The sequence below is a fragment of the Trachemys scripta genome, chromosome 12 (assembly GCF_013100865.1).
Source record: "Trachemys scripta elegans isolate TJP31775 chromosome 12, CAS_Tse_1.0, whole genome shotgun sequence".
NCBI classification, from domain to species: domain Eukaryota; kingdom Metazoa; phylum Chordata; order Testudines; family Emydidae; genus Trachemys; species Trachemys scripta.
In genome coordinates, this window is record NC_048309.1 from 13,714,445 (window position 1) to 13,730,834 (window position 16,390).

Sequence of the window (16,390 nt, forward strand, 5' to 3'; positions counted from 1 at the left end):
ACTAACAGAAGTATTGGGAGCATAAGCTTTCGTGGGTAAGAACCTCACATCTTCAGATGCATCTGAAGATGTGAGGTTCTTACCCACGAAAGCTTATGCTCCCAATACTTCTGTTAGTCTTAAAGGTGCCACAGGACCCTCTATTGCTTTTTACAGATTCAGACTAACACGGCTACCCCTCTGATACTCAAAAATATTTATTACTCATCTTCAAAGAGTATTTCCCCCTCATGGCCAAATTATACCATCCTTGTCACAGTGTAATGCAGAGCTGCATAACGTTTCTTTTTGTTTGCAACTGACTCTGTTAGGTTTACACAGCTCAGCCCTCAGAAGCAGAAAGCTGCCTGACTATGAATGCATGCAGAGATTTCAGAAATGATCAATTCCCTTTTAGGCATCTAAATAAGGGCTAAAGTTTCAAAAGAGCTCAGTGCCCAAAATATAGCCAACATATTGAGCTCTTTTGAAAATCTAGACATGTATATTGGTGCCTGAATAAAATCTAGCCTATAATGTCAACCTATGTTGGTAAATGCTTTCAACCTGCTGTGTTTGGCTACTGCAGGGGTGCTCCTTATAAAACCTCTTTGTTTTCCCACTCAGTCTATAATATGACAACACAAGATTACTCTGGAAAGTAATAAGAATTAAAAACAAGAAATTATGAGTGAACTCATGCCCCCTTGAAGTCAATGTGAGTTTTGCCATTGACTTCAGTGGGGCCATGATTTCACGCGGGGCAGCTCTATGTTTTTTGCCACCCCAAGCATGGCAGTCAGGCGGCCTTCAGCGGCACACCTGTGGGCGGTCCACGGTCATGCGGATTCGGCGGTGTTTCTGCAGGTGATCTGCCGGTCCTGCGGTTTCGGCGTACCCGCTGCCGAATTGCCGCTGAAACCGTGGGACCGGCGGACCTCCCGCAGGCATGCCGCCAAAGGCTGCCTGACTGCCGCCCTCACAGCAACCGGCACGCCGCCCTCTGCGGCTTGCCGCCCCAGGCACGCGCTTGCTGTGCTGGTGCCTGGAGCCGCCCCTGATTTCACCCCATAGCTCTTGCTTCAACTGCTTTGGTCTCAGTGCCTGAACCAAAGCCCATTAAAGTCAGTGGAAAGACTCCTATGAACTTCACTTTAGATCAGGCCCTAAATGAGGAATGTTGTATCATGTACTTTGGAATACATTTATTTATTTGTTTTTTTTTTTTTCCATTTTCATAGATATATTCAAAGAGTGACACAGCTACTCAATCAAGCTGTTTTTTTGTGAGATCCCTACAGGAGGGGCGGAAAGGAATAGCTGTTGTTTGAAAATACTCTTAGCACTGCATTTTAACAAAATTTGAGAAAATCATTAGCTCTTGCAGATCCTGAACTCGCTGAGCTGTGGATGTAGCAACTTTCCTGCCAGTGAACTACATCACACCCATAGAACTGAAATAAAACCCTTTTCCATTACATAATTCAAAAATTGCTTAACAGAGGAGTGGATTGCATATTAACAGGTCGTTTCCTCCCTCAGATTAGCCAGAATTATGGAAAATTTGATCAGTCTAGTTTTGCCCATTTCAGACTCTTTCTAAGAAGATCATTTTTGCAGAGACCAAGTTGTGACCATTTAAATAAGTGAGTTCAATGTTCTGAGTCTGGTTCCTAAAAGACAGCTGTCAATGTCACAAAATCACCAACTCAGGCCTTGGCTACACTGGTGCTGTACAGCACTGCAACTTGCTGCGCTCAGGGGTGTGAAAATGCACCCCCCCCCCCGAGCGCAGCGAGTGCAGCGCTGTAAAGCGCCAGTGTAATCAGAGCCTGCAGCGCTGCACGCTCGCTCACAGCACTGCAAGCTATTCCCCTCGGAGAGGTGGAGTACTTACAGCGCTGCGAGAGAGCTCTCGCAGCGCTGGCGATGTGACTACACTCGTGTTTCACAGCGCTGCCGCGGCAGTGCTGGGAAGTCCTGAGTGTAGCCAAGGCCTCAGTGGGCACTGATTGCCCTTTTTGTTATCTGTCTCATCAGAAGGACCAAGTATCAAATGTGGCACAGAGACTGAATTTCCCCACCATTTAGACCTGGAGCAGGATGTGTTTTGAGTGGAACTGGTTGAAAAACAACAACAAATCACACAGAATTATCCACTTTTGCCTCCTCCCCTTTTTGGGAACCCTTTGACCAGCTCTAATTCTGAGGCATCTTGGCAGGGCATGTCTCTGGCATACTCTGATTCTGTGGCTAGATCACTTCATTCACCAGGATAACCCATCTAGTGTCTTTCCCCATGCAATAAATTCACTAAAGGTAGGGGTGAATGTGGTGTTTTGCTTTACTGTTTTAAAGAATTAATAGTAAAGCCCAGGGGCTAGGTTTTGTGTCTTTGCTTAATGCTGCCTTTGTTGTGTTGTTGCTGTTTTATCTCTGCAGTAATCACTGGTTCCCCCCCCCCCGCCCCCTTCTATTTTCTTCACTGGTCTGATTATGAGACACATGAACAAATATTCTTTATACACTGATCTCCAGTGAGATCTCATAGGCAACCCCCTTGTCGCCAGCTATTTCTGTCTGGTTATCCCATGTACACTGCAGCCATCCCCAGAATCTTCCATTTCACAGTAAGCTAGAAAGAGGCACAGGGGGGAATAGATATTGACATATGAAATGCAACCAGAGATAGAGAGGTAAAAAAGGAATCAAGCCTCTATAGTTTAGCATCTGCCCTTCACGCAAAGCCTCTGGATTGCATATGACTCCCTCACAGCTGCAGTTCCAGCCTCTGTGGCTCTTGCCCTGTGAGAGGGAGAGAGAGGAGAGATGAGTGCACACACATACACACACGCTGTGAACTGCTTCACCTCTGCTCACTGTCTCCAGTGCCAGGCCCTGGCTTGAACCGCTGCCTCAGAGGTCAGGTAGCACAGTGTATTATCACAAACTGCTTCACATCAGATTTTACTATAGCAGCAGTATCAGAAATGGCTTCTTATCAGGGAATTTTCTACTGGTAGAAAAAAACTGACACGGCAGGTGTATCATTTTTAACTGCATTTGCTTGTTCATAGGCATTTGGGTAGCAAATTATGAAGGAGGAGGGTCTCTGTCAGAATTTGTTACTCACCTTTATTCATTGCTTTTTTAATTTTAAATGTTTTAAATCTGAATTTTAAATGTGGACATAAATAAAATATATTTGACAACATATAAACACATTTTAATATAGTGATTCAACGTTAAGTTTTGTTTGTTTGGTTGCATGTATATTAAACTATGTATATGTTATAATTGTTATTAATGTGTATAATGTTAATATCTTAATAAAACATGTATCAACAAAATAACTATTAAACTATAAGACTGAGTTAGTCACATAAGTATTACATATAAATTTCTATACATAGAATTAATCTGAATATTTCAGGCAGATATACTCTTTCATTATTAAATGACTTTGAAAAGTAATCAGTCAATTTAAAAATGATGACAGAGAAATAATTCAAATTATTATTGGAATAAACTCTTACATTATTATATTTTTAAACTTTTTGCTAGAATTAATGCATATGTTTTTATTTTTCTCTATACATATGCTCTGTAACCAAATTATGACTATTAGCTGCATTTCAAATGTTAGTATTAATGACTAATTATCATTATTAATACAAGCCTGATCCTTATCCCAATTTTTCCATGTTGTCCAGATGTATATGTTACTTTCTGGATACTGGATCATGACCTTTATTCTTATGTTCTGAAAAGTTATTTTCTGTTTCCTAACCTGCCCTCTCATGTATGGTATGCATATACCTCATTTTTTCTCTCTCTTTCTCTCTCTCGACATCATCATAATTTGTCATTTGGACAATTGATATAGTTGCAATAGGCACAGCAGCTCTCCAAGCAAACAACAAAATAAATATGATGTAATCTGGTTTTTTTAATGAGAAAAGTTATGGAAATAGAAATCCAACTTATTGGTAAGATGTGATATTTATTTCAAAAATGAAATGTCATAGAATTCTTTTCATTTTGTGCAGCATATTGAAAATCACAAATGATACATCTCTCTAGTAGTCTTAAACTCTTCCTTTCATGCTGGTAATTATCATTACTGTAGCCCATTATTTCTGAATGCTTTTTCAAACACTGCAGGGAAGATAAATAGATAAACTGCCGTGAGGCCATATGCAGGTATGTCACACCTCCCTCAGCTCTCTAGGACACCAAAACACCTATGGTAACCATGAACATGTTTAGGCTGGTGTATGTGTAAAATATTTCGCTGAATCAAGTCTCCTTAGGCAGCTCGGGACATCATTCCAGATAGAGAAGATCTGCCTTACCTGGGCAGTAGGCTATTCTATGCCTTTAACAGCACAGCCGCGGGGGAGAGAGTGCATCCATCCAGGAACACAAACGCCTCTGCCACCCCTACTCAACCAAAGCAATTCGGTAACTGATCTCCTGCCCATCCCAGGTTTCTCCGGCTCCTCCTTTCCTCTCTTATCCCCAGCTCCTGCCCCGACTAGGGTGACCAGATGTCCTGATTTTATAGGGACAGTCCCGATTTTTGTGTCTTTTTCTTATATAGACTCCTATTACCCTCCCCCCCCCCATTCCCTGTCCCCATTTTTCACACTTGCTGTCTGGTCACCCTACCCCTGACATTGTCTAGCTATCGGACTTTCTCCTTCCCCTTGGCTTCCTTCACCAATTTTACCATCCTCCGGAGGTTTGGGGGCCACCCTGCACAAATTCTACCCACCCTCCTCTCCGATTTGTCCCCTCTGCCCCCCCCCTCCTCCACTTCTAGCACCAAGCGGATTCTGATTTCAAGGAAGGGCAGACTCAGGGCAGCGCCTTCAGCAGATGCTGCTGCGCGCTCAGCACCAGCGCAGGGCGAGAGCAGCACTGTCTGATAATACACTCCCTCACCCGCAGTCAGCTGACCCCCGTTATGAACCGCCTGCCCCGCCGCGGGGTCCCGGGGCCACGCCACCGGAGTCCCGACCCGCCCCACGCAGCTCTCCTATTGGTCCCAGGTTAAAGTCCAACAGACATCCCCAAGTGCTATATATACGCACATCTCCGCCGGGCTATGGGAAACCACAGAGCGGGAGAGAGGGCAGCAGCATCTCTGGGAGAGTAGCTTGCAGCCAGAGCCCCTCTGCCACCTGAGAGCCAGGGACCCTCTGACATCCAGAGTCAGAGCCTCTCTTCACCTGAGAGCCAGATCCCCTCTGCCACCTGCAGCCAGAACCCCTCTGCCACCTGACAGCCAGAGCCCCTCTGCCACCTGCAGCCAGAGCCCCTCTGCCACCTGCAGCCAGCACCCTCCTCCACCCAGAGCCCCTCTGCACCTGAGAGCCAGGACCCCTCTGCCACCTGCAGCCCCGCAAGGCCACCTGCCTCTCCCGGCCAGCCCCTTTGCACCCACACCCGTAGTGATGAGCTTCCCCTTGAAGAGAGCCCCGCTGCTCAGGTCCTTCCTGACGCTGAGAGATGCCAGCACGCAGCAGCAGCATCAGCAACCCCGGCTGCCCACATCCTCCGCCTGCGCCTTCCACCCTAAGGCGGAGGTGGTGGCGCCGAGCGAGCCGCCTCCTCACTGCCGGGGGCACCCCCTCTCCGCCCTGCCCGGCCCCACCAACTGGCCCCTGCTGGGCAGTCTGCCGGACGTCCTCTGGAAAGGGGGGCTCAAGAAGCAGCACGAGACGCTGGTAAAAATAACCATCAGCTGGGGCTGGAGGGGGGAGGCTGCGGAGGGAGGCGCCGAGAGGGCTCCTGGGGTGGGCGGTGGTGGCTAAGCCGCGCGCAGGGGGTCTGCCTTGCTCCAGATGTACTTCGCCTGGGGCCACGCATATAGGAGAGGGGAGGGAGGGCATCGCAGCTGGGCTGTTCCGGGCGCTCACCTGGGATTCTTCTGCTGCTGTCTCCTTGTCCTAGGCTGATTACCACCGAGCATTTGGGAAGATTTTCCGCATGAAGCTGGGCGCCTTTGACTCAGTTCACATCGGAGCCCCCTGCTTGTTAGAAGCTCTGTACCGGAAAGAGAGCGCTTACCCCCAGAGGCTGGAGATCAAGCCCTGGAAAGCCTACCGGGACTACAGAGACGAGGGCTACGGGCTGCTGATCCTGTAAGTGGAGATGGGGATCTGAGCATCTCGGGGTGGGCAGGGAAGAGCACCTGAGCAGTGAAATCCGTGAGCGGGATGTGAGAAATAACTTGCTGCCCTGTCTGCGCCCTTAACCTCCCTGCAAAGATGAAGACAGGTCCAGCGCGGGACTCGGTGAAATCAAGGATGCAAAGAGGAGAACGGGCGCAACAGCCGCACAGCTGATAACGCTGCTGGGCATGCTGTGTAAATACAGCGAGGTGCCAGCAATGAGGGCAAAGCCCCATTTCAGAGGCTGGAAAATCGATCTTGTTTGCACCGGCTCTGCCTTGCTCAAGGCAGGTGCCTATCCCGGCAAAAGGCGATTTCCAACTTGCTTACACTGCAGTGATGCTATAAACCTCCCACTGTCCTTAAACGTGTAATATTTAGTTCCCATTCAGACCAGCTGTGCTTTAGCTTCTCTTTGCATCCTTACCCGCTGGAAGCTATTTCCTCTGAAGTGATGGCATGATCATTAACCAGACATAACTGTACTTATTATACTTTGGATCTGTTTCTTATTCTTTTCTCCGCTACTTTTTAATGTGATGAAGATGTATTGATACCTTAATGCTGTTAGCAAATATGCTCCCAATTTGCAATCGTTTGATTAAGCTTGGACATTGTAGTTGCTTCGTTTTTAACTTCGCTCTTTTTTTTTTTTTTTTTTTTTCCGTTATTGAATCTAGAGAAGGAAAGGACTGGCAGAGAGTAAGAAGTGCCTTTCAAAAGAAGTTAATGAAGCCCACAGAAATCGTGAAACTGGATACCACAGTCAATGAGGTACTTCATGCTGAAGGATGTGTGAACTGTCTTTTCCTCTTCCGTTTAATCATTTTGTATGCAACTAACTCTTACAACAACATTAGGTGGTACACTTTTTACTATCACGCGGGATAAAACTGTACACAAAGACTACACAAGAGTCTGATCCCAAAGCAGTACAAACTGAGAAGCTGGTGGCTAAGGTCCTGGTCAACATCTAGATACCATAAGAAGCATTGAGAATTACTGTGGTGCTTTGTAGTAGTCTTCCCTTAAATATGTTGCTGTAACTATTCTGTACTTTAGTCATCTATTCTGATACAAATCCACCAGAATTTACAATTGTAACTCCCCTTATAGAATAATCTTTTAAAAATATTTATCCATTGCTTTGAGATTCTCTCTGTTGAACGAAAAAAGAACAGGAGTACTTGTGGCACCTTAGAGACTAACAAATTTATTAGAGCATAAGCTTTCGTGGACTACAGCCCACTTATATATATATATATTCTATATGCATCCGAAGAAGTGGGCTGTAGTCCACGAAAGCTTATGCTCTAATAAATTTGTCTCTAAGGTGCCACAAGTACTCCTGTTCTTTTTGCGGATACAGACTAACACGGCTGCTACTCTGAAACCTGTCTCTGTTGAACTTGAAGAGTACTAGATAAGCAGTTCAAACACTCTGCTTAGGATCAAGAAGCTAAACTTGGCTCCAAATTTTTTCTCCCATCATTTAGGTCCTGGTGGATTTCATGCATAGAATAGATGATCTTTGTAACCACAATGGTGAAATTGAAGACATATATTCAGAATTCAACAAATGGTCCTTTGAAAGTAAGTTTTCTTCTTTATAATTGAAAATTACATTAATATTAACACCTGTTATGACATTTTAATTTGGAGTAAATGTTAGCAACTATACAATAGGCAACAATCCTGTGCTAGTCCCACAGGGTTGGATTAGATGTGGCTAAAAGGTCTCCTCCATCCCTAACTTCTGATTTTATGATGTTTGCTAACAATGGCAAAAAAATAGATTTTGATAATAAAGCTCTGATGCAAAAAAAAAAAAAAAGACATGCATCTTTAATAGGACATTCAAAATCCCCTTAAATGTGCATTAGGGAATCCAAATAACTCATTTGGCAAATAAGGTGACTGTGATGTACACAGTAAGAGATGCCACTTAAAGGAAGGGATCAGTGGCAAGCCTTCCCTGGAAAGAGCTCCACTTCCCATGGCTGTCATGATTAGATTTCCCTACTGCGATATTGGAGTCCCACTGAGTTTGAGCCAGCCGGTACAGAGGGAATCTTGAACTACCCTGAAGTATCTAGGCTTTTGTTTGTGCATAAGAATGTATCTTAGAACTAAGAATATTTTTCAGAAGGTTAATTGAGTAAGTGGTGGATACTAGTCTAGATGCTCTTGTGTAACTACACATATATATTAAATCACAGGTATCTGCTTGGTGTTGTATGGGAAGAGGTTTGGACTCCTGCAGCAGGATGTGGGAGAAGAAGGCCTGAACTTCATCAAGGCTGTAAAAACGGTATGGAGAAGGCTTAGGCCCAGATCCTCAAGGGCAATGAGGCACCTAACTCCTGTTGAAATCAATGGGAATTAGGTGTCTAAATAGCTTTGAGGAGCTGGACCTTAGTCCTTAAGCACAGTGCTCATCATCTGCTCTACATACAAACACAGTTCCTGAGACAGAGTACTGTGTTTTTTTTTTAATCAGTGCACTGAATTAGTGAGTTTTATTTTGTTGCTTCACTCCCCAATTTCCAGGGCACATAATAAAACAGACATGAATTCCAGGCACATTTTTTCAAACATTGCCTATACATTTACAACTTTGCACTTGCAAAGCCACATATTTACATGTCCAAAGCAGGTAACTGGACATCTAACTGCCAAATTTGCCTTCTGACTAAACTGTACCAAAAAAGGGTATAAAATAATAAACTAACCCTAGAAACATGTTTGGGCTACTGATTAAATCTTTTCTCTATAGAATAGGCACTTATGATGCAACTTCATTACCTTAGTTGGGGTGTCATGCCTATGTGACATTGTTAAAATTGCTTATTTGCATGTGCAGATATAGGGGATTTTGTGTATAACAGATGCATGCTTACTCACTTTTTACAGCACACTTGCTGTGGTCCTAGTTCAAACATGAATCCTTTCTGTCCAAGATAGACACCCCATCAGAACCACAATTCTGAGCTACAGTGAGAATTTTATTTCTTTTTGTTAATCCACCTTTTTTCACAAAGCATAACTGATTGGTGATAACTCCGAGTGAACAAAGGTGTGTTTTTTCTTCTTCGTTACAGATGATGAGTACTTTTGGGATGATGATGGTGACCCCAGTTGAACTTCATAAAAGTCTGAACACAAAAGTCTGGCAAGCTCATACCAACGCATGGGACAATATCTTTAAAACAGGTAATTTTTAAATATAAATCCCACGTTTATGAACTACTGGGAATTCCTACTAGGAATTCACTCACTTATAATTGTGAGAAGGTCAGCAATCAGCAGCTTTGAAGTGTAACAAAGAGCAACATAAGGCACTTTTGCTTCTTACTCCAAACCACTAACTCAGAATATGAGAACACTGTTTACACTGCTCCCACCAAGTTTACTTGACTGGGACTTAGTTATGACTAACATTTGCTTTGTCTGTAAACAAATGATGCATAGGGAAAACCCATCAGTTTGGGAAAGGCCCAACAGTCCAGGAACAGCTTAATTGGTGGTTCCACGTTAGTCTCTAAAGAAAGGTAAACAGACTGAAAGCAGGATATTGCATAAAACTCAGCACATTTGAGAGAGAGAGGTAGCAGAGTGCACCATGTTCTTAAGGCTGTTCTTGAAAGACAAGGAGTTTGCATGCTACAGAGAGATGTATGTTAAGAGTTAAAGAATTATGATGAAGCTGAAATTCAATAACCTTATACATGCAGGTCTTGAGATGCCCAAAGTGACAGAGCACTGTATGATTCTTTTGAACAGCTGTTCTGTTGATTTTGGTTCTACTGGCCTTTGAAATTAACAAAATATACTGTATCCTCAGATATTAAGATGGGGTTTTCCCCCTTTCAGACAGCCTGTGAACATTTAAGTTAAAAATTAAGCAAGGTTGTGTAGCTCAGATTATTGTAACACTGACCGGAATATTTATTCCCACAATTATACAGTGATTCATATTTAAGGTTCATACCTGTTGTATGATAGAGGAAAATATACACCACTTCACCATGCCCAGTTTGGTGCATGCTCATTTCATTGCTTTTTAATCTGTGTGTTGTGTTGAATAGTGTCTTTCTTATAACTAGTCCCAATGAGGCTACTCATGGAGCAAAGTACTGCTCACTGTGAATAAGGATGGCAAAATCTGGCACACTATGTTCAAAGAAAAATGACTTTATCAATTTGGGATCTGGTATTTACCTTCACAGGATAAACACATTGCAAAAATTAAAAACAAAAATAAAAAAACACCTAGGATATTTCTATGCTATAATCCCCAACTCTCCTTGACTTCCAAATCTCATTGTCCCCTTTGAATATCCAAGCCAATGAACTTTATCCTTAAATTAGCTACAACCCATGTATTTATAGTTGAATGTGTAGCTTACATCAAAGGTCATTGACTTCTTTCATAGTTCTACAAGGCAGAATGCCGTCTAATATTCAGTAGTTTCTTCTGGCCATCCCTGATTTTTATAACGGGGGGATGTGGTTGTTTCAGTGCAGGAAGGGATACTCACATGAAAAGGGCAAAATTATTTTGGTGGGGTGGCTCAATAAACATTGTCTCCTCTCTCATGATCACTGGTGTAAATATATTTTTCCTTTGAGTTTTGATGAATTTTTAGTAACTTTCTGATCACTTCCTCCCCGTCTATCCCCAGCCAAGTGTTCAATTGACAGAAGACTGGAGAAATATTCTGCCAATCCCAGTGAAGATTTCCTGTGCGACATTTACTTTGGGAGTCAACTCTCCAAGAAGGAACTGTATGCTGCTATCACAGAGTTCCAGATTGCAGGAGTTGAAACGGTAAAACTGGTTTGTTTTCAGCAGGTTTTGTTGTAATTCTGGCATTGCTGATAGCTATCACATACCAGACTGAGGGCCGTTCTCTACGTTCAGTGCACATCAAGATTACACACATGGAGCTGTGAATGTTTGTTGTTGGTCTCATTTTTAATATGCTCATCCTCAAAGTCACTGAAGTATCATAGCAGTTACCTAATTTTCCAGCTCTATCAAACCTTTCTGCCAGTAAGGGCAGCATATCAAATATCTAACAGTCTAATATCTAATATAGTCTAATCTCTGCATAGTCACTTAAACTGAGTTGCAAGGATGCATGTGCAATTTTACCTAAAAGAACTACATGGTGATATTTTTACATTCTCCTTTCCCCAGTTCTTGTTCACGATCCTTTCCCCAGTTCCTTAGAGAACAATGGGCAGAAGGATCACATTATTTTAGGCTTAGGCAAGACTGAAGAGTTTTCCAGTGTAAGGCAGAAGGCTGGCCATACTATGTACATAATATGGATAGTCATATTGCTTGATGTTCTGTGTCTTAGTCATCAGTGCTTTCTTTTCTGGTCATGTTTCAGACTGCCAATAGTCTACTGTGGGCTCTGTATAACATTTCACGCAATCCCCATGTTCAACAGAAGCTTTTCCAGGAAATACAGAGTGCAGTGTCTGCTAATGAGAGTCCAAATGCTGAGGACCTGAAGAAAATGCCTTACCTAAAAGCATGTCTGAAAGAATCTATGAGGTAGAACTCTTTAGATAACTTCTAAGTAAAGCAAAATGGGTTCTGTTTGATCACAATGGTCATCTAATATGCCATAAAGGGGAAAGGTATTCTAGTGGGTATAATAACTTCAAAATGACCACCTAGGTGTTCAGAGTAAAATATTGCCCATGTCTATGAGGAGACAAAATCATGGTAGATTAATTCAATTTATGTATTTTACTATAGGATAACACCATCTGTGCCATTTACCACTCGCACTCTTGACACAGAAACTACGCTTGGGGACTATGTGCTACCTGAAGGGGTGAGTAGAATTTGTTACTGTAGGTAGCTTAAAAATAACTATTTTACAATAGAATTATCAATACTGGGTAACCACTCCAGTTTGAAAATGACTCGGTCATTTGCTGGTTACAGATTAGTTCCCATCGTTTAAGGTGGTGAGAAGCTTTTATGAAGCATTCAGACAGCATAGTCATCAGCTAAGACCTAAAAAGATGAAGGAACTGAATGTTGACAATGATAAAATATTAAGATTTCCCAGAAATTGAAAACCACTGAAATGTAGGATAAAATTAGATTAATGAAATTAATGCATGAAATTATAAAGGGAATAATCTGACATTCATTTTTCACTCTTCTCAGTCTGCCCCTCCCCCCCATTCTGCTATTCCTTATTTTTCATCTTAGATTCGGTACTTCTCAATAGGCTACAAAGCTAGCGTGGAAGAAGTACAGTAATTCTCTATCTAATCTCCGCTCTCAAAATCTGTCCTGTTGCAACTCCACTGGCATCAATGGAGTTGCACCTGCTTACACTGGAACTAAAGTTAGCTCATATTTCCAAAGAATTTTAGGGTTGATTCCAAGACATTCTTCATATTTTCTGTTATTTCATATCTGTTGGGTGGCAGTGTCTGTCTGCTCTTTGAAGATTGTTTCATACACCCAGAAAAGTACTACGGTACTTTTTTGAGAAAATAACTTTTGCTTCACTTTTTTATCAGCTTTTTCCATTAATACAAAGTGACTCACTCGGTTATTCCAGAAGTTCTTAACTGACCTTTTCCCTTTGCTTTTGTTTCCAGACAGTGTTGATGTTAAACAGTCATGCCTTGGGATCCAATGAAGAGTACTTTAGTGACTGGACTACATTTAAACCGGAGCGCTGGCTTCAGAAGAATATAATAAATCCTTTTGCTCATATTCCTTTTGGCATTGGGAGGAGGATGTGCATTGGGCGTCGCTTAGCTGAACTACAACTTCATTTAGCTCTTTGCTGGGTAAATATTACATTACAACATTCTTTAAACAGCAAAAGTAACTGGTCTGATTATATGATTAAAAGATTAAGCTAGTGAGCCAAAGTCATACTTGGCATCCTGTAACTCATATTTTTGTCTTTACAGCTTGTTCGCAAATATCAGATTATAGCAACTGATAGTAAGCCAGTAGAAACTCTGCATTCAGGAATACTAATCCCCAGCCGAGAACTTCCAATTGCCTTTAGAAGACGATGAGGTAAAGTGGATAAGTGCCTTTGGAACATAGTAGACTCCATTCTGCTCTATGTAGTAGTACGCCACTTCTAAATTCAGTGGGGCTGTTCAGGCAGATCAGATTTTGGCCTGTACAATCTAACATCATTGCATGAAGATTCATATTTCTTGGAGGTCATTATGCTTCGTTGCCTTTAAATAACTCTTGTAAACTGCAAAAGAAGCTAAGAATTGCATAATAGATTGATATAGCTTTCCAACCTTTGATTGTATTAAGTACAGTGGGCCACAACAGTCTGCTTCTGTCCTCCAGACATAGCGAAAGCCCACCCGTTTTCCCCCCAATTATAACATTCATTAGCTGGAATCCAATAGATGTTTTTCTTCTGCATTTCAAGAAGGCATTATCTTGAAAATATCATTAAATTTTTCCAATGTACTAAATCAGAGTGTTGGTCCATCTAGTTTCACCAATGGCAAACAATTGATCCTGACGATAAAGACAAAACGCACCAAGACAAGCAATAGAATTGCTTGATCTTCACTTGCATAGCACTTAAATTATTAATAAAGGTGGGCCAGTCCAGGAGGCTGGATTCAAATTACATCTTGGAATTCAGATTCAAGGTCAAATAAGGCTATGCTTTGATTTTGATGATGCCAAAGTATCATGAATTTATGTGAGACTTCAGCTCCAAATAGCCAAGATACTATAAAATCAGCCGTACACAGGCCTGATTTAGCTTGTACTAAAGCCAAATGTAAATTGGAAAATTTGGTTTCTTGTGGATTTAGATCTGAGCCAGAACCAAGCCCTCAAAATAGGGTTTAAGTGGAACTTAAATGGCTAATAGGCGGTTTACTAGTCTATTGGACAAGAGAAAAATTCACCCTATGTGAATTAAGTAGGGATATTAACCATACTCTAAGCTCTGCTTAACATATACTTAGATTGTACAGAACTGTTCATTACATGAATGGACTCTCTGTTTATCCAGATTGTCTTCTGTGGACTAAAGAGCATGCTATTGCTGCCTTTTCTGGTGACAGCACATGTGAATCTGGAATGCCAAAGCCAATAAGGTGCTAACCACTGGAGAAATCGCCATGGACATGCCTTCAGCAATGCACTGATGAGAAGGACAGAAATACAGAGTCAACAAACACTCATGTAGTCCTTACACTGTATGAAAATGTGTCAGTTAGCAGGTTTTTCTAAATGCATTGCACAATCCTAAAATGAAAGAACAAAAATATTGTGCATCTTTGCATCTGTGGGCCCAAATACAAGAAAAGTTGAGGGAAATTCATTGTTTGAGAGTTTTATAGTGGGCTGTGGAACTCAATATTGGGCGCCAGTCAGTACTGAGTGAAGCGTGTTACCAGCTGGAAATTGTTCAGTGTTTGAGAAAGGAATTAGGCTCAATCCTATGTGTGTCACAAAGGGTACCTGGGAATAATCAGGCATGAGTGAGATGGTCCTGCTAGGTTGAGGGTGAGGTGGGATAGTGTGAAGAAATCTTGCCTTAGTCTTTCCCAGGCTGTTCCAGTTTTGTGGATTCAGTTGAGGATTTCCATCTGCAGGGCTGTCAATTTGTGATCTTTTAACAAAACAACTAATGAGGAAAATAATAGAAGTACATTTCCCCTTTAAAAGAGTTTTCTCTTATAAAGCATAGAATAAGATCAAAGCCATTTAGATGGACTTGTCCATGTATTTGAACCCTGCTTCTCTGTGACACCTACACAAGGGGTTCTCAAACTTCATTGCACTGCGACACCCCTCTGACAACAAAAATTACTACATGACCCCAGGAGTGGGGACCGGTGGGGAGCCTGTAACCTGATCTCCATCACCCAGGACTGAAGCCAAAGCCTGAGCCCCGCCACCCGGGGCTAAAGCCCTTGGGCTTCGGCTTTGGCCCGGGTGATTGGACTCGGGCTTTTGCTTCAGCCCCGGGCCCCAGCAAGTCTAACATCAGTCCTGGCGATCCCATTAAAACGGGGTCCCGAGCCACTTTGGGGTCCCAACCCACAGTTTGAGAACCTCTGCCATACACAATACTTGAAAATGGCTAGGCAGCTAATGTGCTATGACTGCTGCTTATTGCACTAATCATAATCTCTCACTGTTTCTTATGTTTCTGTTCCCTCACCCGCCGCCATCCCTCCCAATTTGTCTCATTACATCCTAAGATTGTAAGCTCTCTGAGCCTGTGACTGTCTTTTTGTTATATGTGTAAACAGTACAAAGCACAAAGGGGCCACTTAACTAGGCCTTGAGGAGTTACTGCAATACAAATTAAAATCTTAACAAGGGCAGCATTTTGTCAAATGAGCAATATAGAATACATGTATTTTTCAGATCTTAAAGCACCACAAACAATAAAGATCCTAAATATTTCAAAGGGGGTTGTTTATTGTGGGGATCATAGTTTGTAAAACTACACACGGATTTCAATATCTGTATCAATGGGTCTGAAGTGGTAATTGCCTTGCATGTGATGCAGCACATAGTAACTAGCATATTTCCCCTTATGTCGTTAAGGTGTACCTTATTTCTAATACAGAGTTTGTATATTATGTAAATTGCTTTTTTTTTTAAAAAAAGGAAGCCTATTTTTTAATTTGTATACTTTGAAAAGATGTAAAGTCTTAAAGTCTGTTTGCCTCCTAGAAAGGCTTGTTTCCCTTTCTTTAGGAGCTGGTTATGTTCATATTTCAAAGAACTGTATTATAGTGTATAAAGAAACTTGTGAACATCCTGCTCTTCCCATGCAATTTTGTAATAAAATAGTGTTTTTTCCCCAGAAATAAAAACAGTCTTCCATTCTTATTAAACACTTTTATTAATATAATAAATATGGCGATTCTTTCATTGTAATTTATATAAACAGTTTCTCTAGCTTACTGAATAATTATATTCCCCAACTCCAGAAATCACATTATCAGTGGTGGGGCCCTATTTATCCCCATAAAACATGACAAAATCTGATTCCACTGTATCACACACAGAGCTCTGGTAGAGCTCCCTCTGGCTTCACACTCAGCCGGCTGTTGTGTTTGAGGCCCACCTCACTCGGCATTCTGTGCTTTAAGCTTTCTGAGTCTGAAAAGTCCAAGGTCTGCCCCTGTCAGGAGTATCTAGGCACACTCCTAGGGTGCGGATCCTCTGTCTACCA

At 42.2% G+C, this 16,390-nt stretch overlaps 1 protein-coding gene across 1 annotated transcript; it reads left to right on the forward strand.

The window, feature by feature from the left end:
* The first annotated feature begins 5,114 nt into the window (after window positions 1-5,114).
* Window positions 5,115-16,044, forward strand: LOC117886274 (1,25-dihydroxyvitamin D(3) 24-hydroxylase, mitochondrial). The gene is made up of 12 exons (XM_034787953.1): window positions 5,115-5,711; window positions 5,938-6,128; window positions 6,839-6,932; window positions 7,655-7,751; window positions 8,378-8,469; window positions 9,260-9,371; window positions 10,844-10,989; window positions 11,561-11,727; window positions 11,935-12,013; window positions 12,798-12,992; window positions 13,119-13,230; window positions 14,207-16,044. The coding sequence occupies exons 1-11, from the start codon at window positions 5,439-5,441 to the stop codon at window positions 13,227-13,229; spliced, it is 1,557 nt and encodes a 518-aa protein (XP_034643844.1). The 5' UTR covers window positions 5,115-5,438; the 3' UTR covers window position 13,230; window positions 14,207-16,044.
* The last annotated feature ends 346 nt before the right edge of the window (window positions 16,045-16,390 follow it).

What these genes read in the sequence shown, in the direction of transcription:
- LOC117886274 (XM_034787953.1), top strand. Translation starts at nt 5,439, where the DNA reads ATGAGCTTCCCCTTGAAGAGAGCCCCGCTGCTCAGGTCCTTCCTGACG. An exon ending in AGAAGCAGCACGAGACGCTG is followed by an intron (nt 5,712 to 5,937) that starts GTAAAAATAACC and finishes TCCTTGTCCTAG; the next exon opens with GCTGATTACCACCGAGCATT. An exon ending in GGCTACGGGCTGCTGATCCT is followed by an intron (nt 6,129 to 6,838) that starts GTAAGTGGAGAT and finishes TATTGAATCTAG; the next exon opens with AGAAGGAAAGGACTGGCAGA.